At 42.8% G+C, this 25,594-nt stretch overlaps 1 protein-coding gene across 1 annotated transcript in view; it reads left to right on the forward strand.

Moving 5' to 3' along the window:
* LOC115817863 (potassium channel, voltage gated eag related subfamily H, member 7) overlaps nucleotides 1-18,469 on the forward strand; it is a 48,851-nt gene extending 30,382 nt beyond the window's left edge. The window contains exons 4-8 of the mRNA XM_030781004.1: nucleotides 1,241-1,714; nucleotides 9,832-10,046; nucleotides 15,965-16,390; nucleotides 17,072-17,471; nucleotides 18,264-18,469. Of these exons, the coding sequence (XP_030636864.1) occupies nucleotides 1,241-1,714; nucleotides 9,832-10,046; nucleotides 15,965-16,390; nucleotides 17,072-17,471; nucleotides 18,264-18,469 (1,721 nt within the window). The remainder of the gene's footprint in view (nucleotides 1-1,240; nucleotides 1,715-9,831; nucleotides 10,047-15,964; nucleotides 16,391-17,071; nucleotides 17,472-18,263) is intronic.
* The last annotated feature ends 7,125 nt before the right edge of the window (nucleotides 18,470-25,594 follow it).

Raw genomic sequence — 25,594 nt, forward strand, 5'->3', positions numbered from 1 at the left:
AAACCGACAGCGATTGTGGGCTTCTGCTGTAGACTGTAGACTAGCTAGTCTGCTTTGCCCTCAGCAATTTCCCATCATTCATCATTCAGCATGCAGATCTGAGCAGTTCTCTCAGGTCTCCAAGTGATTTTGTTAAACTGTGGAGGGGGTTTTTTCCTAATCTTTGTCCTGTGTTTACTCTGGTGAAGAAGCTGTGAATAGTCTGAGAGAGCTGCCTCCACTCCTGAAAAGAGAAAAGAGAAAAGAAAGAGAGAGAGAGAGAGAGAGTGAGAGAGAGTCACTTGATCCTTGGTTAAATCCTTTCAGATTTTGCGACTTATTGATGTTAACGCTCCAGTTCCCTCTCTTCAAAGACATTCCCCACGCGTTTGACATTCAAGCCCTCGTCTGACATCCAACCACTTAAAAATTCATCACGTCTTTTTTTCCTGTGTCCCTCAGGACGTGTCCACTCACACACACACACACACACGCGCGCGCACGCGCACCCATGCACACAGACACACAGCGTACACCACAATAAGCCCATGCTGTAACAGATGTGTTTCATGCATAATAAATGCCTTATTCATTGATCACTTAAAGGAGTTAAATATCTACATAAGTATCGAATCTAAGACATTGTAAATGTTGGTGTCGTAAAGTAACATGTCGTATTCGTAACATCTAGAATTCTTCAAGAAAATGAAAGAGGGCCCATGGGGTAAATTACGCCGCACGCTATCACTGGGTTTGCAAGGTCAACCTATAGTGCTGACTGAGCTCCATGCGTATCAATGGCAACCACTGCAAACTGGACAGATGAAACGAAAGGGTTCTCCGACCTCCTGTGTTTTAGAGGAAACATTTGCTAGTGTTCACCCCCCCCCCCACCCCCTCAGACTATCGCAGGTGCTGTGACATAACGGGGAATTGGGACGGTACAGGAAATAGGGGATTTCAAATAGGAAGTTAAATCGAAAAAAAAAAAAAAGATCAGTGAAAACAGCAACAACAAAAAAAGTTTCTTGAAAAAGAATGATTTATTGCACAGTATTATCATAGGGAACAGAACGCTGTTGAGGAAGGAATATTTAAAGTTAACCAAAAACACTACAAAGAAAATAATTTTGACATCTCTCTCTCTCTCTCTCTCTTTGCACCCCCTGGCTTTCTTCTTTTTAGTGCATTTACTTAAAAAAAAAAAAAAACTGTTTGGCTGTTAAAATGTATTTGTTTTGTCTTTTTCCCTGTCTCACAGGAAAGGGACGTTTTTTTCGTTTTCGGCTTCCTGCGCCACTGAGCATGCTGGGAGTTAGCAAGCAGTCTCTGCCCCAAGAAGACCCAGATGAGGTGACCGTCCACTCACCCGAAAAAAAAAACGACCGGCCCCCATCCCTGTCCTCCTCCTCTTCCTCCTCCGTGTCTCTCTCCCTCTCTCCTCGTGACCTCCACCCCCCCACGGGGGAGAGCTGCAGCCCTTCTTACGGTAACGACACCCAGGCTCTGATCAGGCCCAGTCTCCTGGGCTCCTGCTCCCCTCTCTCTGGTCCACAGGACCACTCATCGCCAAGGGGTCCCTGGGAGAGAACAGGCCCCCAGGGGCCTCTCTCAGCCTCAGGCAGAGCTTCACAGGACAGTACATGCAGCCTGAGGAGGGCCTCGTCAGTCCACGACATTCAGGGGCTGGGAGCTAATACTCACAGGACGTACCGTGATCGGCATGCCAGCGAAGGTACACACATGACCATATGCATGCACACACACACTAAGACACAAGCAGACACACACACACACACACACACACTCATAACCATATACACATGCAGACAGACACACAGGTACACAGACATACACACACACACACACACACACAGGCAGGCAGACAGACACACACACACACACACACACACACAAAGTCAGTACACTTTCTGCTCCTACAGGCATGTACACATTGAATCTTAAATGTGTGAGAAAGGTTTTGTGTGAATATTTCTTTCTGGTTCTGGTTCTGGTTCTGGTTCACAGTCTGACTAATCTCAGTCTGATTTTCCTCTGACTCACTTCTCAGATATTAAGAAATTAATGAACCTTAAATATCACGTCATTATCCCTCAGCACTACAGATCTGTACTGGACTATCATCGATTAAGGACACTGGTATAAAGTACCAGATTACAGACCCTCTCTTTTTATTGTACTTCACTATTTTGGGGTGGAATCCATACAACATTACAGTGGTATTGTTTATATTCAATTACATTTTGGGAAAAAAATTGTACTTCAGCAAATCTCTTGATACCATTCCTTAACTGTCATCTTGTCATGCTCCTGATTGGACAGTAGCAATCGGATCTCCTGCACTGTACACTGCCAGTGTTTGTCGATACAGTCTCATGAAATATAGATGTGGAAATTATCAACAGTCTCACGGTACCTCCGTCTGGGCAGGTCAGGAGCCCCGTAGGTCTGATTTAATGTGGTGGAGTCTAATCGGATTTTACCGTGTTAAGCCTCAGCCAATCACGCCCACCCGTTATGTTCATAGCGCTCGCCAGCGAGTAAAGACAGAGTCAGCGTCTCTCATTCATTACCTGTGAGGGGAGAAGAGTCATTCTGAAATGATATGGTAATGACAGCTGGCCTGTGACGACGATGCTATTCAAACTCATCCGTTTGGAACATTTTCATGCAAATTGTTTTTAATTTTCCAAATATTCTTGCTTTAAGAACACAGTAACGTTTGTCTGAGTGATAGGTTTGCATCAAAGATTGATGGAAATATGCAAATTAACAGTGTGTGTTTGAGATTAGATGTTCAAATGAGCTTTAAGTCTCACCAATAAAACATGATGGAGAGAAGTAATGTAAAAAAAAATACTTCTACTGTTGTCACAAAGTACTCTTCATCTCCAGCACTTTCCGGGAGGAACACTCTTCCTTTGAGTAAAGTGGATTTTCTGATTCGTTACTTTAATGGCAGCGATGACAGTCTTACAAAGCATACCAATATGTGATGATTTTCAGTCGCCATTACACTTCTGAGTCTATGAGGACATGAAATAAATACATGGACTAATGCAAGTAGAATTCTCATGTATCTAGGCAACAAGAGATCTATCATTCTTCTGCATACAGTCCCTGTGCTCTCCTTGTTTCATGCATTTTAAGAGAAGCTGGAGAGGTGTGCTGAGGTGACAGTTTCCTTACATACAATCCAAGAATTAAAAAAAAACAAAAAAACAGAGAACATAAACTGCATAAGATTGCCACACTTAGAAGCTCACAGAACTGAAAGACGTCACTCAGAACAATGGAACAAGTGGGAGTGTTTATATACATCACAGGTCAGTGAGGAGGAAATGATCAAGACACAGGTCCAGGTGTTAACTGAATCATAAGCAGAGAAACAGATGGAGGCATGACAGCACCCCCACCCCAGTGCACAGCTCCAACCACAAGGCGATGCCAACCAGAGAGGACCTGGAAGAATCCAAACAGGGTAACTCGGTGCACCGGAATTGCTAGAAGAACTGGGAGGACCAAGTGCAACAGGAAGACCGTTTGGGGGAAGTCCAGAGACCCGGGTGGAACATGGGACTGCTCAGGGGAGGCAACACAGAGGAAATGAGGGCAGTGCCATGGGCCACGAACCAACAGAACACTCAGGCTATGCTGGATGCTCTGGCAGCACTGGAGAAGAACCAGGAAATATTAGAGACAGGCTTACGGGGACTGGACTACATCCAACAGGGACTGGAACCAGGCCTGGAGAGACCAGCCACACGACTGGTAACGACAGGCCTGTTGGCATGGGAGACCTAGGTAGCTGGCCTGGAAGGACTGGCAAACGGGGTTGGAGATGGCTGGACTGTTGGCGACAGACCTGTGGTGTGACTGGGGGAGATTAGACTGGAAACAGCAACACTCAACCTACCAGAGGTGACTAAACGATGCAAAACGGGCTGACGACGACCCGGGCAATAGGCCTGGAAGGTTTAGATGTTGATCGGATAACAGGACTGGAAACACAGGACTGAAAATCCAGGCTGAGCAGTGGGATGATCCAGGCAACAGGACAGTATTGACCGGAGACAATGTGGACAGCAGACCATCGAGACAACTCAGCTCGCAGGAGCTGGAGAACCAAATGGTGCTGCCGATAGCCATCCAGATGAATGTACAGGAGAATCAATTAGAGCAGTTAGCTGGACCACTGAGGCTGGAAGCCCTTCAAGCACAAGAAGTGACTCTAGAGACTGCTCAGGAAGAACAAGGATTGAAACTGGAAGCACAGTAATGACTGGCCTACGACTCAGGAGGGGTCAGGGGGAGATGGAGCTCTCAGCCAATGGAGCTTTGTGGATGGGAGGCTCTGGAGGCGACAGAGCTGGAACTGTGACGAGAGCACGAAATGCCACCTGCAGAGCCGGCGACCTACTGGGAGGAGCTGGTTTCCTGAACAGATTCGGGGCAATAGCAGGCGCAGGAACAGATATGGAGGCTTGGGCATGTTCGGATACAACCTGAGAGAAGGAGGAGGATCAGGAACAGAAGCATCCTCAACAGCTGGAGGCTCTGGAATATCAACCTCAACAGATGGAGAGACTACAGGAACAAGAACTGGAACCACGAGGCCTGCAGGAACCAGAGACTTACGCGCTGAAGCTTCGGATGCAGGTACATCGGCTTTTGGAATGGCAGTTTCTGAAGCTGGTGCTGAGGCTGGAGCTGCAGGAACCGCAGTAGGAACTGGAGCATCTGCAGTGACAGGAGCAGGACCAGAAAGTGGAGCCTCAGCTGTTGCCGCAGGCACAGAGAGAGGAGCCTCAGCTGTGGCTGCAGGCGGAGGGTCTGGAACTACGGGAACTGCAGCAGCAGGAAGTGAGACTGGAGCAGGGACTGGCATCCACTCGGGGACCAAAGAAGAGACAGGAACCTCAGATGCTGCAGGACCTCAGAAGCTTTGGGGACAGGAACAGGAATGGGAGTTCCATCCACAGTGGACAAGGCTCTGAGTGTTGTGCTGCTTATCTGTTCCATGTCCAGTTTGCTGGAAAGCAGCAAAGTCTAAGCAAGTAATAAGGGGAGAAAGGATGGTGACTTGGTACCTCTTTTGGTTTTGATGGAATCTGCAGTCCAGGGGCCCTGTCAGTGCAGAAGTGATCCCTTGTCTCCCTTCCTTCCTATCTGATCAGAAGCCAAAGGCATCCCAAAACAGGGCAATGATCCATCCTTATACTATAGCCCCCCTGCCCCCCCTCCCTCTCTTCCACATGTCAGCTGCACACTCCGGAGCACACTCCAGTCAGACATAAGATCCTAACAGCCACCTTGGTAGCATCTAAAGTGACAACTCTATGCAGAGCGTGCTAAGAACGCTAAGTTCAGAGTGCTAAGTTCTTGCACCTACAGTAGAATCATATAACATCATGTCAGTTAGGGAATACACACTGTGCATCTGTAGAAAAAGAGTATCTGAATGGGCTGAGGAGAAAGAGGAGATGGGAGAGGAGAGACATTGGTTAACAGGAGAGACATTAGTGGAAAAAACACTGCATTGACCTCATCGCCCCCTCCATCGCTCATCCAGGCTGTGACAGTTGGCTGTGCTGAACCTCATCAGTTGAGAAGGCTGAGGCGTGTTCTTTTCTTGTTGACAATCTGGAGAGCTCTGCAGATCCATTTTGTTGCCAAAGTCTTCTTTTTAAGAGAAGCTGGACACATGCTGAGCTTGACAGTGCATTTAAATGCAATCCAAGAATGAAACAAGCCAGAGAGGATAAACCATAGGATAAACAAGATGACCACACTTAGATGTTCACAGAACTAAAAGATTTCACTCAGAACAAAAGAACAAGTTGGAGTATATACACACAGGTAATTCATGAGGAAATGGTCAAGAAACAGGTACAGGTGATAACTGAATCATGAGGAGAATTAACCAGAGGAACAGGGTGCTGATCAACCCGCAGAGGATGGAGGTGAGGACGGAGGCATGACATCTTTGCTCCTTTGATTGACACCAGACTTAATCAAAATACCTTCCAGACAGGTTTCCATTCATGGACACGGGGCTTAGACTCTTTGCACCAGACGCACCTGTTCACACCTTTATGAACCAACTTCGAGCAGTAATTGTCACATACACTACCACTGAGTCATCCAGCTCCCCTTGGTTTACCAGAATTCTTTTTCCACAATTTACAGAGAGATGTTACCAGATATGCTTTGTCATTGCAAAAAAAAAAAACGTTGTTTTGAAACAGATTTTTTCCAGTTCAGGCTTTATCCGTAAACACTTAAATTTTCAAAGTCAGTCAGTTAAGCCCTTAAATTATCCTCGAGGTTATATATCATGTTTAATTTAGGCTCAGTTGCTCTAGAATTGTCTGAAACACATTAGATTTTAACTTTCTGTTTAGGAATCATTGCTGGCTCTGTACTTTAGGACCAGCTTTGAAACCCAGTAACTGCTTTAATTTAAGCACTTCTGTACAATAACTTGACCTTTACTTGAATGAGATCCTGACAGAATATCAATACTCCAACTCTGGAATTTCTTCTTTCACCAATCCCTGTAGGACTCACTTCATGACCTGGCCCCTGAGACACGACACCGGGGTCATTGTAGTCAGTGTGATTTGAAGTCAAATAAACCACACACACACACACACACACACACACACACACTGCTTAGGGACTGCTTATGAGAACTGCTCATTTCGCAGGACACAGTCGCCATATCTACTTTTTTTTCATCCTCCTTTCCTCCTTTTTCTTCTCTCCGTCCCTCATCACCGTGACGATGCTGGTCTCAGACAATGGTCGTAATATCAAAGGTAACCCTTGCCTTGCCTGTCTGCCTTGCCGACAAATCATGGCATGCTAACATTATTGAAACGTTATGAAAGCCAGGAGGTCGATGAATGTGCCTGATTCACTCCCTTCATCTGCTGAACAACTCAATTTCTTTTTTTTCTCCATGGATGGATGAATCTTGGCTGCATGTTCATTACATTTTAGCAGGGGTTTTTTTTTTTGTTTGTTTGTTCATTTGGCTGGGGTGTTTTCGGGGGGAGGGGGGGGGGGTTGCTGTTGTTGTTTTTTAAGATATTTTATGGTAAAAAAAAAAAGCTGCATTACAGCTTTGTGGGTAGCCGAAAAGATTGAGGGGTATGTTGTTTCTGTGTGTTTGGGGGTGGGGGTGGGGTGGGAGGGCTACAGTGTTTGGATGTATGTAGGGTGGGGGTTAATGGGGGTGGGGTTGGGGGAGGGGGGTTGGATGTCTTGGACGAAGCTCCGGGCAGGAATGCGAGAGGCTGCATGGAGGCAGAGAATGAACGAACGCCTGCTCCCTCAGACATGTCGTGCACTGGCTATTTTAGACACATCACTCGGATTTACGCTTGCACGCTCTCTCTCTCTCTCTCTCTCTCTCTCTCTCTCTCTCTCTCTCTCTCTCTCTCTCTGACACAGTTACTCACTCTTTCTCCTTCTTTCTCTGTCAGTCACATAAAGTGAGCAAGTTTGTTTGGTTTTACCTGATACACATCGTGATTAATATTCTTCCATGTTCATTCAGAAACAAACCTCAGGAAGTTTTATTTCTTTTTTTCAGGTCATATGAGCACCAGCAAACACACTCACTGAATTAATCACACAAAAAAAATCCCATGTGATATTTAAACATATTGGTCATGTCTACTAAAACTTGCATACTCTAAACCTTCCACATAAGAATTTTGAATATCTATTTTAATATATATTTTCAGTCCAAATTTCACTGTTTCCCTCACACAAAGGAGCTAACTGTGCTCACATACTCTACAATAATGTCGATTTCTACATTCATTAGAATGTATAGGCTTTATAATTTAGCATTGTAGAGTACGTAGAATTCATGTTTGAAGCATCTACTCTGATGAGCCCAAATTTTAATATAGCGTCTACAGATCAGTTTTATTAATTATTAATTATTAATTATTTATCATTAATTATGATATTTGAGTGTTAGAGGGTAGAGCCCCACTGAAATTCTTGACAGCTTTTACCACTTGAACTTTTCCCCTCTGAATTACTTCCTGTCTACTCCCCTCCCTCTCTCTGTTGTTCTCCTCTGATTGGCTAGTTTCGCGCTCTTGGATGGCTGGGGGTATGGCTTGAGCTTTTCCTATTTGTCAGTGTTTCAACCAATAACAAAGCAGCATGCCCTCTGATTCAGCATGGTTTTCTCTTCTCACCTTTCTTACTCTTTTTTTATGTCCCTGTTGTTGTAAAACGTTGTAAATATGAAGCGATGTCTCTGTATCTCTTTATGAGGAAAGAGGATTATGTGATTTCAGTCATCATGACTGGAAACCATCATTTTTAATCACTGCATGTGTGTGCAACAGAGAGAGACTTTGTGTGCGTGTGTGCGTGTGTGCGTGTGCGTGTGCGTGTGCGCGTGCGCGTGCGCGTGTGCGTGTGCGTGTGCGTGTGCGTGTGCGTGTGCGTGTGCGTGTGTGTGTGTGTTTTGGGGTACATGTGGGCGTTTGTACATGATTTTGTGTGTGCACATGTCTGTTTGTGTGTGTGTGTGTGTGTGTGTGTGTGTGTTTGTGTGCATCCGTACACATCTGTGTCTGTATGCATGAATGTCTAACTTTGATGATGTTTATCAAGGTAAGTGTCTGTGGAGGGAAAAAAAAAAAGAAAACATTTAAAAATCAACACTGTTTTGTGAATAAATGTATTGTTCCTTTGCTTTGAGGTTCCACTGAGAAACTGATTTTTAATTTCAAAGCAAATAATGAGTTATTAGTTTATCAATTTAGTTCATATTAAATCAAACCTCAATCTTGAGGTGATAGGAGAAGAATCCACTGACGTGTTTAAATGGGAGAGATTCTCTCGTTCATTTTTCTCCGTTCTCAGTCAAATGGCCAAAATGCCAAAGAATTCAGACAGTCGGAGCTTTGCATCTATTTATATTGTAGGTCATTGTGCCAGAGGTCAGACGTCTGTCAGCCTCTTCTGCGTTTGGGCAAGTCTTTAGTTCTTGCCGTGGGTATGTGCTATGAGTACTATGCACTAGTGCTAACTGGGTTAGTTTTGTACAAAATTTATCAGGAGTCTAAATTGGCTTAAAATGAAATTCTGCGTGTGTTTGCGCGCGCGTGTGTGTGTGTGTGTGCACGCACGCATGTCTGTGTGTCTGTTTGTGTGCGTGTGTCTGTGTGTGTGCGCAAGTGGGTGTCTATGTATGTTGGTGTGTGTATGTGTGTGTGTGTGTGTGTGTGTGTATGTGTCTGTGTGCATGCGTGTGTCTGTGTCCGTGTCTGTGTATGTGCGTAAGTGCGTGTCTATGTATGTTGGTTTAAATGTTGGTGTGTGTGCGTGTGTGCGCGCGCGTGTGTGCGTGTGTGTGTGTGTATGTGTATGTGTCTGTGTGCATGCGTGTGTCTGTGTCCATGTCTGTGTATGTGCGTAAGTGCGTGTCTATGTATGTTGGTTTAAATGTTGGTGTGTGTGCGTGTGCGCGCGCGTGTGTGTGTGTGTATGTGTATGTGTCTGTGTGCATGCGTGTGTCTGTGTCCATGTCTGTGTATGTGCGTAAGTGTGTGTCTATGTATGTTGGTTTAAATGTTGGTGTGTGTGCGTGTGTGCGCGCGCGTGTGTGCGTGTGTGTGTGTGTATGTGTATGTGTCTGTGTGCATGCGTGTGTCTGTGTCTGTGTCTGTGTATGTGCGTAAGTGCGTGTCTATGTATGTTGGTTTAAATGTTGGTGTGTGTGTGAGTGTGTGTGCGTGTGTCTGTGTATTATTTGTGAACAGATAAACTGACACCCTTCTCTCATCTTGTGCTCAGGTCCTTTTAACCAGATCAAATCCAGTCTTCTGGGCTCAACGTCAGACTCCAACCTCACCAAGTACAGCACCATCAATAAGATTCCTCTCATTACGCTCAACTTCTCTGAGACCAACAACGACCGGAGGGCACCCTCTCCTCCGTCCTCTGAAAAGACCATCATCGCCCCCAAGGTCAAAGATCGCACGCACAACGTCACTGAGAAGGTCACACAGGTGGGACATCAACCCAACACTTGGCCCATACACTGACATCAACCCAACACTGGACCCACACACTGACATCAACCCAACACTTGACCCACACACTGACATCAACCCAACACTGGATCCACACACTGACATCAACCCAACACTGGACCCAGTCACTGACATCAACCCAACACTGGATCCACACACTGACATCAACCCAACACTGGACCCAGTCACTGACATCAACCCAACACTGGACCCATTCACTCACATCAACCCAACACTGGATCCATTCACTGACATCAACCCAACACTGGATCCACACACTGACATCAACCCAACACTGGATCCATTCACTGACATCAACCCAACACTGGCCCATACACTGACATCAACCCAACACTGGATCCAGTCACTGACATCAACCCAACACTGGACCCAGTCACTGACATCAACCCAACACTGGATCCATTCACTGACATCAACCCAACACTGGATCCAGTCACTGACATCAACCCAACACTGGATCCATTCACTGACATCAACCCAACACTGGATCCACACACTGACATCAACCCAACACTGGATCCAGTCACTGACATCAACCCAACACTGGATCCAGTCACTGACATCAACCCAACACTGGATCCACACACTGACATCAACCCAACACCGGACCCACACACTGACATCAACCCAACACCGGACCCACACACTGACATCAACCCAACACTGGATCCATTCACTGGACATGTCTGAAGGTTAGAGTGGGGTTTAAACTCCTGCTGAAAAAGGGACTTTCACTATATCTCTCTGTCTCTTTCTGTGTTTCTCTCTCTCTATCTCTGTCTCTACCTCTGTCTGTATCTCTGTCTCTCTCTCTGCCTTTCTCTCTTATTCTCTCTCTCTCTCTCTCTCTCTCTCTCTCTCTCTGACTTTCTCTCTTATTCTCTCTCTCTATCTGTCTCTCTCTCTCCCTCTCTCTCTCTCTCTCCCTCGCTTTCTCTCTCTCTTTGGATCCTAGTGTGGGGGAGTTTGGTCTGAGGAAGAATGATTGTCGTATGTGTTTGTGCACTTAACCCATTGGCTTTTGGCATTCAGAGAGACATTTTCTTTGAAACTGCTTATTTTTAGACCCAAATGAAAGGTCAAAAAAAGGCTAAAGTTTTTTTTTTACAGGGGGGATTTGTTTTGGTTTTTTCTTTGTTTGTTTTTTGTTTTTTGTTTTGCTTTTGTTTTGTTTTTTTGGGAAACCAGAAAAGAGATGCATTTTATGATAGGCCTTTCTAGGACAGGGTCTCTCTCTCTCTCTCTCTCTCTCTCTCTCTCCCTCTCTCTCCCTCTCTCTCTCTCTCTCTCTCTCTCTCTCTCTCTTTCTTTCTTTCTTTCCCTCTCTGAGGAGATACCTCATGCGGGATGTTCTTACTGTGGCCAGACGGCGTGTGTCGTACCCGAGCACTGCAAACGCTCTAGAGTTACAAAGGGCGGGCGAAAGCATGTGTTGTTCCGCACTTCAGTGATTACCATTCAAATGTACTATTCAAACAAACCCGACAAAGACTTACTCATCAAAGATGCTCTCAGATTCTCCTCATGAATTCATAAACATGCAAATGCAGAACAACAACACTGAAAAAAAACGCATCACTCAGTTATGTATCTAGTGATTTGAAATAAACTCACATCACAATTACAACGCAAATGCATGATTGAGACATAGTTCTCAAATACAACTCCCCCAAAGAAGTTTTAAATTTTACCTCTCAAAATTACACTAACCTTAACCTATATACTTATACAGAAATACATCATTAACTGGAGTTCTCATGAAGGCGTCAAACTCATCCCGTAGTCACATTTAATTCACATTTATGAGACAGACAGTACATTGTAAATGGTCACACGAACTTACTAATTATGTTCAGAACAACACAAACACACAATATAAATATATAAACTTGATATACCCTTAGATCTCACAATCTGTCTAGCCTGTACGACATCCTGGTAGCATGGCACACAAAAATACATATCCGTTTGAAATTGAGGTACACACACACACACACACACGCCAGCTCTCAAACACACACGATTTGTTTGTTTGCCATACAGTCAGTTACTGCTAATAATGAAACAGATGGCCTGCACATTGGACACAGACCGCATTCGGCACACTTGCACTACTTGGTTTGCTTTCTGTGTGTGTGTGTGTGTGTGTGTGTGTGTGTGTGTGTGTGTGTGTGTTGTTGTTGTTGTTTTTGTTTTTTTCTTTCTGTGTTAGAGAGGCTTGGACTTGTATAAAAGTGTTCCTTGGCTCCAGACTGAGATTTCATTACTTGAACTTACTTTAAATCTCTCTCTCTCTCTCTCTCTCTCTCTCTCTCTCTGCTTCCCTTTCATAAATAAAGAAAAAGTCTTCGTTATTGACAGTATGTGACTGATTCGCAGTGACTGGGCACGTTTCACATGTTTCTAAGCCTCAGAAGCAGATTCAATCTCACAGTGATATCACTGGTTCCACACTGGGATCATGTCAGCTGTTTCCTGAGCTTTTGAATGCTGTTGTTGTTCTTCTTCTTATTATTTTACAGAAAAAAAAAACTGTGCGCTGCACCACAGTGAGATTTAATACAGAATCTAAACTTTAAAATTCAAACTTTAACGGGCAGACAGTGAGAAATGGAGACACTCTCATCTTATGTTATTCGTGAAACTTGTTTTAGGACTACATTTAATCACACTCTCTCTCACATATACACACACACACACACACACACACACACACACACACACACACACATTCACACAAACACAAAAGATCTAAAAGTGAGTCTTCAATTATCTTAAAAGAGAGAGTTCAGTTACTGTAGAGGCCAATTAATAATTCACTCTGAATCATTTATTTATCCTCAGCATGGGGAATGACATTCTCAGCCTGTTCTTCGATTCTGCCAGCCTTCCCCTGGCCCTTCTGTACACACACACACACACACACACATATCCACATCCTCACACACACACACACAAACACACATATACACATCCTCACACACACACACACACTCACACAACCATGCACAAACGCACACGCACACACACACACACATGCACACATGCACACATGCACACGTACACACAACCACACACAAACACACATGCACAAATACACGCACGCACACACACACACACACACTCACACAAACACTCACACACAGACAAACAGACACACACACAAAGCATGCACACAAACATGCTCTCAGTCATTAACCAAGCTAGGCTTACTGACAGCCAAACTGAGAAAACACATGTACACTGACACACACACACACACACATACACAACAGTCACATATCAGTGCTCTCAGTCAATTACCACACTGATCGAGCAACTGAGTACACACACATGTACACCCCCACACACACACACACACACACACACACACATACACACACACACACACACACACACACAGACACACACATACACACACACACACACACACACACACATACACAACAGTCACATATCAATGCTCTCGGTCAATTACCACACTGATCGAGCAACTGAGTACACACACATGTACACCCACACCCACACACACACACAGACACACACACACACACACACACACACACAGAGTATGAAAACATGCAGTAATTTGTGTGGACCTTACTGTCAGGCTTGTTCTGTCCGATTCTAGACATGCATGTAAAACTCTATCACAGTCGTTCACATCTGTATGCTTGGACATAGACACATTCACTCTAACAAGACAGGCAGAATACAGCTCTATCCTACAACTCAGTCTCCTCCCACCTGTCCCTCCCTCCACCATCCTCCCATCCGTTAAAGCCCCGCCCTCTCCTCCATCCAACCAACCCCATACATACTGTGCAGCGAGGGGCCAGTTCAGTTCCATATGACGCCTCTGACAGTGAGTGAATTCGTTCATGCGTAATGGTCTTTTCAATTTGTCAGCTTCAAACTCAGATTCGACCCTAGAAGAGTCTGAATTTATACTCTTACTCTACTGACTGAAGGAATCATCCCATCCCTGATTACGTATGTAAGTTAGGTTATAGGATCAAGTTTTATCTGTGCCATTGCAGAAGTATGGCTTCATTATTCCAGCTAATTTACTGACAGGGCAGATTTTTTTTTTTTTTTCTAATTTTAGTCACGGTTCTGACCTCGTACTGCACTGGTTGATGTGTGAGTTTTTTAAAAAATAAATAAATAAATAAATGAAAAAACTGTTCTGTGGCTTTTAATGAACGGGTCATGCGCTTAATTAAAAGAAACCCACTGGTTTTGTCTCCCTCCGCCCCCACCTTTCATCAAAGGCTATTCTATATTTAGAGGATGACTTTTGACCTCTAATCTTCCCACAGCCTGCTGCACCATCTACAACAGACAGTTACATTATTCAGAGGGAGGGAGAGGGAGATAGAGAGATAGAGAGGAGGAAGAAGAAAAAGAACAGAAGAGGAAGGGGAGGAGAGGAGTATTGGCCTTTCTGACGGTTTCCCCATGCTAGCTCTCAGTCTGTAATTGCCATCTTTTCTCCCAGACTCTCTCTCCGTCTCTCTCTCTCTCTCTCTCTCTCTCTCTCTCTCTCTCTCTCTCTCTCTCTGTGTGTGTGTGTGTGTGTGTGTCTGTGTGTGTGTGTGTGTGCGTGCGTGTGTGTGTGTGTGTGCGTGTGCGTGTGCGTGTGCGTGTGCGTGTGTCTGTGTGTGTGTGTGTGTGTGTGCGTGCGTGTGTGTGTGTGTCTGTGTGTGTCTGTGTGTGTGTGTGCGTGCGCACGTGTGTGTGTGTGTGTGGCCGGGCGCGGGGCTCAGTGGATTTGTGTCTGGAGGTGTCAGTAGATGAGCAGTGATGAGCCCAGGGTGTTTGCAGTGATAATTACCTGTGTGTCACTGGGACAGTCCCGGGGCAACCCACGCGCTCTCTGTCACATAAACGTTTTAAAAAAAACTATTCCTGATCCCGCTCCACCGCGCTGGCCAAAAAAACACAGCTGTGTTTTTCACTCAGGCAAACACGCTTAAAAAAAACACACACACACACACGAAGGGCCACGGAGAAGTCTGAGATTAATTTTAATCTGAGATTAATATCCTCTAGTTGAATTTTAACGAACATACGAATATGCTGTATAATCATCGGTCTGTTAGATTTGCTTTATTTTCAGTGTGCTTCAGTAATATATAAACAGCCTTAAAACTGACACTATAATTGGCGTGATAATTATTATTATTAACGTGATTATTTTGCCACCGATTTGTCCAGTTAATTGTAGCTAATGAATTAATGCGTTTATATTCATCTAAAGCCAACTGAAATAATGAGTTTGAGTTTGGAAGACTCATTTTTTTGAATTAGTTTACTTACGAATCTCTCTTTACCATGAATTCATCTGAGACTCATATGTGGTTGATTCTGAACTAAACTTTGTTTCTCATCCACCATTTATCTACAAAATGAAAAAAAAAAACCTGAAACTATTATAACGCTTCTGAATATAACTACTGCTGTAACAACGACTCGTATCAATAAGACTATTTATAAAGCCTGACAATTAGATCACCGTCTTACACATGAACTGACTCATACCTAACAGGTCATTTAGCATCCACACACACACACACACACATCAACATACGGCTGTGCTGTCGTAATACTTGTTTTATTATAAATTTAGAAGACATCTGAGTGCATTTGAGTGCAAATGTAACAGTCATGTTTCATTTGTATTAAATGCCAAATGCCCTGGTAGTAGCAAGTTGCTGCCATGGGAATTCAAGTGTTCGCCATAGTAACGCACTTCCTCTCTCATTACCTTCGCCGTAGTAACGGCGAGGCAGCCGTCACTCTTCAACTGTGGTTGTCATGGTAACCCCCATCCCTCCCCCCGCCCCCCGCCCCCCTTTTTGCGGCCTCAGGTGCTGTCGCTAGGCGCCGACGTTCTTCCCGAGTACAAGCTCCAGACGCCGCGGATCGACAAGTTCACCATCCTACACTACAGTCCCTTCAAGGCCGTCTGGGATTGGCTGATCCTCCTGCTCGTCATCTACACGGCCATCTTCACGCCCTACAGCGCCGCCTTCCTGCTCAACGACATCGAGGAGCAGAAGAGGAGGGAGTGCGGCTACTCCTGCAGCCCGCTCAACGTGGTCGACCTCATCGTGGACATCATGTTCATCGTGGACATCCTCATCAACTTCAGGACGACGTACGTGAACGCGAACGAGGAGGTGGTGAGCCATCCGGTCAAGATCGCCGTTCACTACTTCAAAGGTTGGTTCCTCATCGACATGGTGGCCGCCATACCCTTCGACCTGCTCATCTTCGGCTCCGGGTCCGAGGAGGTGAGAGCTTGGGCTCTGTGTGTGTGTGTCTGAGTGTGTGTGTGTGTGTGTGTGTGTTTGTGGACAGCATGACCATAGCCAGACTCTCAGGGAGAAATGATGAACAGACTCAAAGACATTTGAGAGTTTTTGATGAGTGCAGTCTGTTCTGTTCCTGCTCCAGAAACTGTCGACTGACTCTGCAGTTCTCCACCGTCTCTCTCTCTCTCTCTCGCTGTGTGTGTGTGTGTGTGTGTGTGAGGGTGGGTGTGTATGTGTGGGTGTGTGCGTGTATGTGTGTGTGGGTGAGTGTGTTTGTCTATGTCTGTGAGTGTATTCAAAGCAGAACTCGTTCTGAAGGACACTCCAGTGCAGAGTGTTCAAACTATTTGCATTCTCTCCCCCTCCCTCTCTCTATTTCTGTGTTTCTCTCTTCTCTCCTTCCCAGATGTATTCTCACAAACTTTACTTTACTTTCTAATTCACCTGCAACAACTTAAAGCTGCAGTTGTGACAGGTGTGTTTATGTGTCCATGCACCTGTGTGTGTGTGTGTGTGTGTGTGTGTGTTTATGTGTCCATGTACCTGTGTGTGTGTGTGTGTGTGTGTGTGTGTGAGTCCACAGTTTTCCTGCATTTACCACTCTCTCTCTGTCTCTCTCTCTCTCTCTCTCTCTCTCTCTCTCTCTGTGGTACCTTACAGACAACAACTCTGATTGGACTACTGAAAACAGCTCGACTGCTGCGATTGGTCCGCGTGGCACGGAAACTCGACCGTTACTCCGAATACGGCGCCGCCGTCCTCATGCTGCTCATGTGCATCTTTGCGCTCATCGCTCATTGGCTGGCTTGCATCTGGTACGCCATCGGCAACGTGGAGAAGCCTTATCTGGAGCACACCATTGGCTGGCTGGACAATTTGGGCATGTCCATCGGCAAGAAGTACAACTACAGCGACCCCAGCTCTGGCCCGTCAATCAAAGACAAGTACGTGACGGCCCTGTACTTCACCTTCAGCAGCCTGACCAGCGTGGGCTTCGGCAACGTCTCACCCAACACCAACTCCGAGAAGATCTTCTCCATCTGTGTGATGCTCATCGGCTGTGAGACATTTACACTTACATCTGTTCTGTTTAGCAGACGCTTTTATCCGAAGCCACCTCAGAGACAGACAGAATATAAACAAAGCCGTTCAGGAGCTGTCTGTGGAACAGCTAAGCTCAGTATTACACCAGATATAAGGTTTAGGGAAAAGCTGAAGGAAGTAAGAGAGTGAGCGACAGTCAGATACAGGTAGAAAAGACCTGATGGGCCAGGACTCCCCAAGAGTGTGAGAGAATACAAGAGCATGAGACACATTCTAATTCATTCCTGATGCCCATTTGGTGGCTTCCCATCTTACCTGTGAAACACACACACACACACATACACACACACATACACACATGCACACACACACACACATACACACATGCACACATGCACACACACACACACACACACACACACACATACATACACACACGCACACGCACACACGCACGCACACACCTGCGCGTGCACACACACGCATACACACGCACGTACACGCGCACATGCACACACAATAACTCATATAGTGTTGTTTTCCTCTGTTTTCCTTCAACTGAAAGCAATATCTCAAGAGCCATCACTTTATGTCTTTCACTCAGATACTTCAGTCATTTACTCATTCTACATATTATTTTACTATGTCAGAGAACAGCCTGAAACTTTGCTGAAAACCACTATGAGATACCATCTGGTTCTGGCTCACGGTCTTAGAGCATAACGTATGATTTGACCCTCGTATTTTAAGGCGTGACGCCCGATTTCTTGCCCTGTTGTGATCGCGTTAAATCTCTGCTCCCACACAGCCCTGATGTACGCCAGCATTTTTGGCAACGTGTCGGCAATAATCCAGCGGCTGTACTCAGGCACGGCCCGCTACCACCTCCAGATGCTGCGAGTGAAGGAGTTCATCCGCTTCCACCAGATCCCCAACCCCCTTCGCCAGAGACTGGAGGAGTACTTCCAGCACGCCTGGACCTACACCAACGGAATAGACATGAACATGGTATGAGCGTGTCTGTTTGTGTGTGTGTGTGTGTGTGTGCGTGTGTGCGTGTGTGTGTGTGAGCTGTTAGTTTAATTTCAACATATTTGGATCATCTTCATAAACTAGGTCTTGTGTAGCATTGTTTAAACTGGGTTTATACTACCATGGTAATATAGACAAAATAAATATATAACCATTACACAACCATTTAAAAATATTTTGTGAACGCTATGTAGGACTCACTGACCATCCTCCCCTACCTCATTGTAGGACGAATATTTCTGTCCAGCTTGTATTTTTTTTTTCCTCTGAAGAATCTTTGTCTTATAATTGGTTCATGAGTAGAATTCTCTTGGTTTGTTACAAATCAGCAAAAAAGCTCCTATACTCAGAAGGACTGTTTGTGTTTTTTTTTTGTTTTTTTTACAGTAAAAGATGTAATATAGTCTATGTAATGTTTATGATCTATGGAAGTGTATACAGATTACTATGTTCATTACTATGGAAGTGTGTATAGATTGCTATGTTCAATACTATGGAAGTGTGTATAGATTACTATGTTCATTACTATGGAAGTGTGTATAGATTGCTATGTTCATTACTATGGAAGTGTGTATAGATTGCTATGTTCATTACTATGGAAGTGTGTATAGATTGCTATGTTCATTACTCTTATTAGCATTTGTCTCTTCCTTGTCTTGCCCACTGAAAAATGGGATGACCTCAACACGCTGGTAAGAACAGGAGGTATAAATACATTACCAGTTTACATGAGAATACTTTATATTTGTATATTAAATATACAATAGATATCTAATTTCATAATGGAATAAAAAGCCCAGTAAGTGTTGAACAATGAGACCATTGTTGGTGTGGAAATGAACTTTTAGAGGTTCGGGCACATGTAACATTGCCTTATTTCAGTTATTTATTAATTGTTCAGTCACCGTAGTGATTTATATCTTAGAATAAAGTGGAGCAAACTTATTCTCCACTGCATGCACTGTTATCATGTTTAAACGCTGCATGTGGCTGTTTTTTTTTTTACTTTTTTTTTTTTCTTGGCTGATTTTAAATTTGGATGAAAGTTCGTCAGAACGTTTTGAACTGAATTTTAATTCAAGTGAAACGCCAGTTCTTTGAGGACACACACAGAAATCAGATCCACAGTGTACCACAGTCATAGATTAAATTTAGCAAACTGGTGGAAATGGGCATCGTGACTGGCATCACAATTGGCACTGCCAGGCAGAGAGATGGAGGCTTGACTACGAGCTTTCATCACTGGTAACTACACTTGCCAAATGCTGTTAAACCTTTTCTTTTCCAAATCTGTGACTCACATTCCATTCCACTTATTTGGAACAACAAATACAACAGAAAAGGTTATATCGTTAAAAAAAAAAAAAAAAAAACCTTACATGGAGAATTTCTTGATTATCTTACACAAACAACTCACAGTTCAGAGTAAACCGCCCCCCTTTCTTTAACGTAAAATGTTACACTCTGTGTTTTTGGTGATCTATGGATAAATATGCTGATTTGGTTTGAAAGTTTTCTCACTTATCTTCTGGTCTTTTCTTGGAGTGTTTTTATGGTTTTTTTTGTAGTTACCATACATTGTCAATAAGTCAAGGCCCTCAGAGATCTCACTGAAATGCTGTGTGAGGCAAAAGGATTTTTTTGTGACACTGAAACGGAGGACATTCCGGGTTAAAAATAAATCTTTCAGCGCCACGCTGTCTTGGAGGAAAAGATAATGTATTTTAGCTCGAGCTCCAACACACAGAATATCTCTCCGCTTTTAGTTTAAGTTTTCTCCCGCACTCGCTCTCGCCAAGAGTCACTGTCTCTAAGGGTTAAATTAAATTAGTGTCATTTCACACCTCCTCCATGCGATTTAATTGGTCGAGTTTAAAGTGGAGTTCAACTACAAACTTAAAGTAGCTATTTTTGTTTTTGTTTTTTTTTGTTTTTTCTCCTTTTTAGTCTAGCTCTACCACCAGTACTGTTTACTGATTTTCATAACGCCCAGTTATTGTTTCCATTTTAGAGGTAAGTCTTGTGCTCGAGTTCTGGCTCTAGAGTCTTCTGGAACATCTCTCAGTAGTGCTCTCTGTCCGAAAAAGCGCGAGACGTGGGACCTGCTTTTAGCGCCGTTAGCAGTAACAAATTGTGCTCTTCCCGCTCTGATGCAAGTTTATATTGCTCTCACAGGAAAGTTTTGCGTTTTTAATTCAAAAAGTACATCAAGCAAATATACATATCTAGCCAAACAGGCTACGTATTTAACCATTTAGACCAAATAAACTACAAACAAACCAAGCTCAGTAGCACTAACCTACCATATTTAACGCCACCAGGGCTAAACAAGTTTTGAAAACTAAAGGGTAAAACACAAATGGCAACTGTACTCCATCTCCTTTCTTTTGATGTCTATTCTCAATGTTATAGTGCCAATCTCTGCTCTGGAGGAAAAAAGAAAAAAAAAAGGGATCCGGAATGCAAAAAAGAAACTGAGAGAGAGAGAGAAAAACCTAATGTAGTAGCCTAAAGGCAGTAGCCATATTTACTAATGACACTTCATGAATTAGATTATAAAAGAAAAAGACAACTTTGTAGTAGCTGCTATAAGAAACTTTTTTTTACAGTCTTTCACCTCCCAAGTGCTAATCCCGTCTCCTCTATGTCCTTTCCTCCCCTCCTCCTCCACCGGGGACCTCCCTCTTCTCCTCTGTTTCTTTGTTGACCAGGTCCTAAAGGGTTTCCCAGAATGCCTGCAGGCAGATATATGTCTCCATCTGAACCAGACCCTTCTGCAGAACTGCAAGGCCTTCCGGGGCGCGACCAAGGGTTGCCTGCGAGCGCTCGCCATGCGTTTCAAGACCACCCACGTGCCCCCCGGCGACACCCTGGTACACTGCGGGGACGTCCTTACTGCCCTCTACTTCCTCGCCAGGGGCTCCATTGAGATCCTGAAGAATGACATAGTTGTGGCCATATTGGGTAAGTCTTGAGAACAGACCTGTTAGAATGTAATGTGAAAGAGCTGCTCCAGGTTAGATGACTATATACTGCATGTATAACAATATTATCATGTTACAGGTTAAATAACTATATACAGCATGAATAACAATATTATCATGTTACAGGTTAGATAACTATATACAGCATGTATAACAATATTATCATGTTACAGGTTAGATAACTATATACAGCATGAATAACAATACTATCCTGTTACAGGTTAGATAACTATATACAGCATGAATAACAATATTATCCTGTTACAGGTTAAATAACTATATACAGCATGAATAACAATATTATCATGTTACAGGTTAGATAACTATATACAGCTTGTATAACAATATTATCATGTTACAGGTTAGATAACTATATACAGCATGAATAACAATATTATCCTGTTACAGGTTAGATAACTATACACAGCATGTATAACAATATTATCATGTTACAGGTTAGATAACTACATACAGCTTGTATAACAATATTATCATGTTACAGGTTAGATAACTATATACAGCTTGTATAACAATATTATCCTGTTACAGGTTAGATAACTATATACAGCATGAATAACAATATTATCATGTTACAGGTTAGATAACTATACACAGCATGTATAACAATATTATCATGTTACAGGTTAGATAACTACATACAGCTTGTATAACAATATTATCATGTTACAGGTTAGATAACTATATACAGCATGAATAACAATATTATTATGTTACAGGTTAGATAACTATACACAGCATGTATAACAATATTATCATGTTACAGGTTAGATAACTACATACAGCTTGTATAACAATATTATCATGTTACAGGTTAGATAACTATATACAGCTTGTATAACAATATTATCCTGTTACAGGTTAGATAACTATATACAGCATGAATAACAATATTATCATGTTAAAGGTTAGATAACTATATACAGCATGAATAACAATATTATCCTGTTACAGGTTAGATAACTATATACAGCATGAATAACAATATTATCCTGTTACAGGTTAGATAACTATATACAGCATGAATAACAATATTATCATGTTACAGGTTAGATAACTATATACAGCATGAATAACAATATTATCATGTTACAGGTTAGATAACTATATACAGCATGTATAACAATATTATCATGTTACAGGTTAGATAACTATATACAACATGTATAACAATATTATCATGTTACAGGTTAGATAACTATTTACAACTTGTATAACAATATTATCATGTTACAGGTTAGATAACTATATACAGCTTGTATAACAATATTATCCTGTTACAGGTTAGATAACTATATACAGCATGAATAACAATATTATCCTGTTACAGGTTAGATAACTATATACAGCATGAATAACAATATTATCATGTTACAGGTTAGATAACTATACACAGCATGTATAACAATATTATCATGTTACAGGTTAAATAACTATATACAGCATGAATAACAATATTATCCTGTTACAGGTTAGATAACTATATACAGCATGAATAACAATATTATCCTGTTACAGGTTAGATAACTATATACAGCATGAATAACAATATTATCTTGTTACAGGTAATGTAGTAGGAGCCATATTAGGTTTTTGTTCATTTTTTTGTTATTGTTATAAAGAGAGACTCATGCTGGTCGTTGCTTTTTTTGGCGGGAAAGTGGTTAAAGAGGGCACTTTTGGTTTAGTAGGGTGTTTTTTTCCCCTCATGGAGGATGCTAGCAGCACAGTTTTTTTCAGTTAAGTGTTGTTTTGCCGTTGATTTGAGTTTGCCTTGGCAAATTTAAGCTTATTCATTACTGTTTTAACTTTATAATCTGTGGAATTTTCCATATAAAATGATCACTTCACATGCCATCATGTCCATCAATAACCAACATTGAGTAATAAATTGGAAACCAATTGACTGTAATAATTATTTAACCGCGTCTACCATGTAACTGCCTAACAAACAAAAAATTAAAAGGAAAGTCACTGCCAGTTGTGAGACATCATGTAAAGGTCAAATGTTCAAGTCTTACAATAGAACTAGAATTTAAGTCTCTCACACTTAGATTTTTGTATTTTTTTGTCCGTTTTCCTTGTCTACAAAATCCTAGCATGAATGAGTGGGTGTCTGCTGGAAAGAAAATATGATGAATTGGTCCGTGCCTAAGCATCGGTAGTGCTCAATCTGAACCTAACAGAGGACTTGGCTGAGTGTTGAACTCTCTGATAGAAGCCCAAGGGTAATAGAAGCTGGCTGTAAATTTTTCATTGGTGTGAGGGAAGAAACTACAGTCTTGGATAGGTTTATTTCACTCAACTCACACAGTGTGTGTGTGTGTGCGTGTGTGTGTGTGTGTGTGTGTGTGTGTGTGTGTGTGTGTGTGTGACCAATACAAGAAAATCCTGATTCAGTGTGACACAAGGGTAGGAAAAATAGAAAAATTGAAAACACCGAAGATAAGGAGAAAGATTAAAAGATATTTAAACTGTCAAAAAAATCTGTGTGTCCAACACAGACAGCTGTCAATCAATTTCTGGGAAAGAACTGCATGGAAGGAAGGCTTTACCCGCAGTAAACACACTGAAGACTGTTATACGGCTTTAAACTTCTATTCAATTCTAAAACCTATAGACTTTTTTTTTTTTTTAAAGCGCACTAACTTTATACTACATTAAACTATATCACACCCTATAAACACTATTTTGTAAGCCAAAAATGCATACGTTTTTTATGATTCAGAGGCAAGAGAACACAGCGAAAAGATTGGTTTATAATTTAATTTGTATTTTCATACAGTTTCAACACAGTTCCTCTAATTAAACCCCACGGTACAGTGTAGTAGATTCGACAATATTTTTTTTTTAATTTGGGCACGAGGAGGTTTTCGCTAATCCCAGCATGAACCCGGCGTGGGACGCGTTTAACACTCTCAGAGTTAATTTGCTCCTGGGTGAATTTGCTGTGTGCATTCGTCTTTATCACCATTCTCTCCGCTGTCGGTTTTATAATCGTGTTTGCTGATGTGGGGACGGCAGGACGCGATCTGATCGTTCTTGCTCTACGCTTGAATTCTAATTTTCGGCTTACTCCAGTCAGCAGAAAACTCCAGAGCGTCCTTGACTAACTTAAGTTACACCAACTCACTTTCTCTCCCCTGACGAATATGCCTTTTAATGAAACGGACAGCTGATTACTGGGCAGGGTAGGACAGAACAAAAGCGAGAAATGAGAGAGTCCCACAGAGTTTTAATGAGGAAATTCAGAGCCTTTGGGCCTGGTTTCAAGGTTTGCTTTTGCACTAGGTCTCTTCACATTTTATTTATAGACGGGGAAGACCGAGGAGAGAGAGGGAGAGAGAGAGAGAGAGAGAGAGAGAGAGAGAGAGAGAGAGAGAGACTGATTAAATGGTGTATAATGTTTCCTCTTTGTCACTTTAGAGTGACAGTGGTGTCAGTGTTGACCTCTCGTGTCATTACTGAAAACCACCGGCAGAGAACACACACACGCATGCACGCACCCACACACACACACATAGACAGACACATACACATGCACAGTTGCATGGACACACATAGAAACACACATACACACACACAACACAAACAATACACATACACACACGTATACATACATACATACATACATACATGTACACAGACACACACACACACACACACACACGCATTTGGTAGATATGTCCATCTGGCAAGCTAGGTGTTGGAACTGTGTAAGCCGAATTTAAACAGCCCATTTCTCTTAGCCTACCAACCCAACAAACCTCTGATGACATATTAAGGCCAGAGGATCACACACACACACACACACACACACAAACACACACACACACACACACACACACAGATGCTTGCATACACCAAAGCAACTCAGCAGAATTACTCTGCAAAGTTGCAGAAATTCTTAGAGGGTCTTGTACAGTATAATATGTGTGTAAGCAGATTTCATAACAAAAGAGGTAGAGAGAAAAAAAATCTCTAATTCTCCAAGGAGGGCACAGATAAAAATAATAATAATAATTTAAAAAAGAAAAAAAAAAAAGAAAATGAAAACACTACATAGAATAATCTATCCTTAGGAAATTCAGCAAGCGGCCTCAAA

This window comes from Chanos chanos, chromosome 8 (assembly GCF_902362185.1).
Source record: "Chanos chanos chromosome 8, fChaCha1.1, whole genome shotgun sequence".
Taxonomy (NCBI): Eukaryota; Metazoa; Chordata; class Actinopteri; order Gonorynchiformes; family Chanidae; genus Chanos; species Chanos chanos.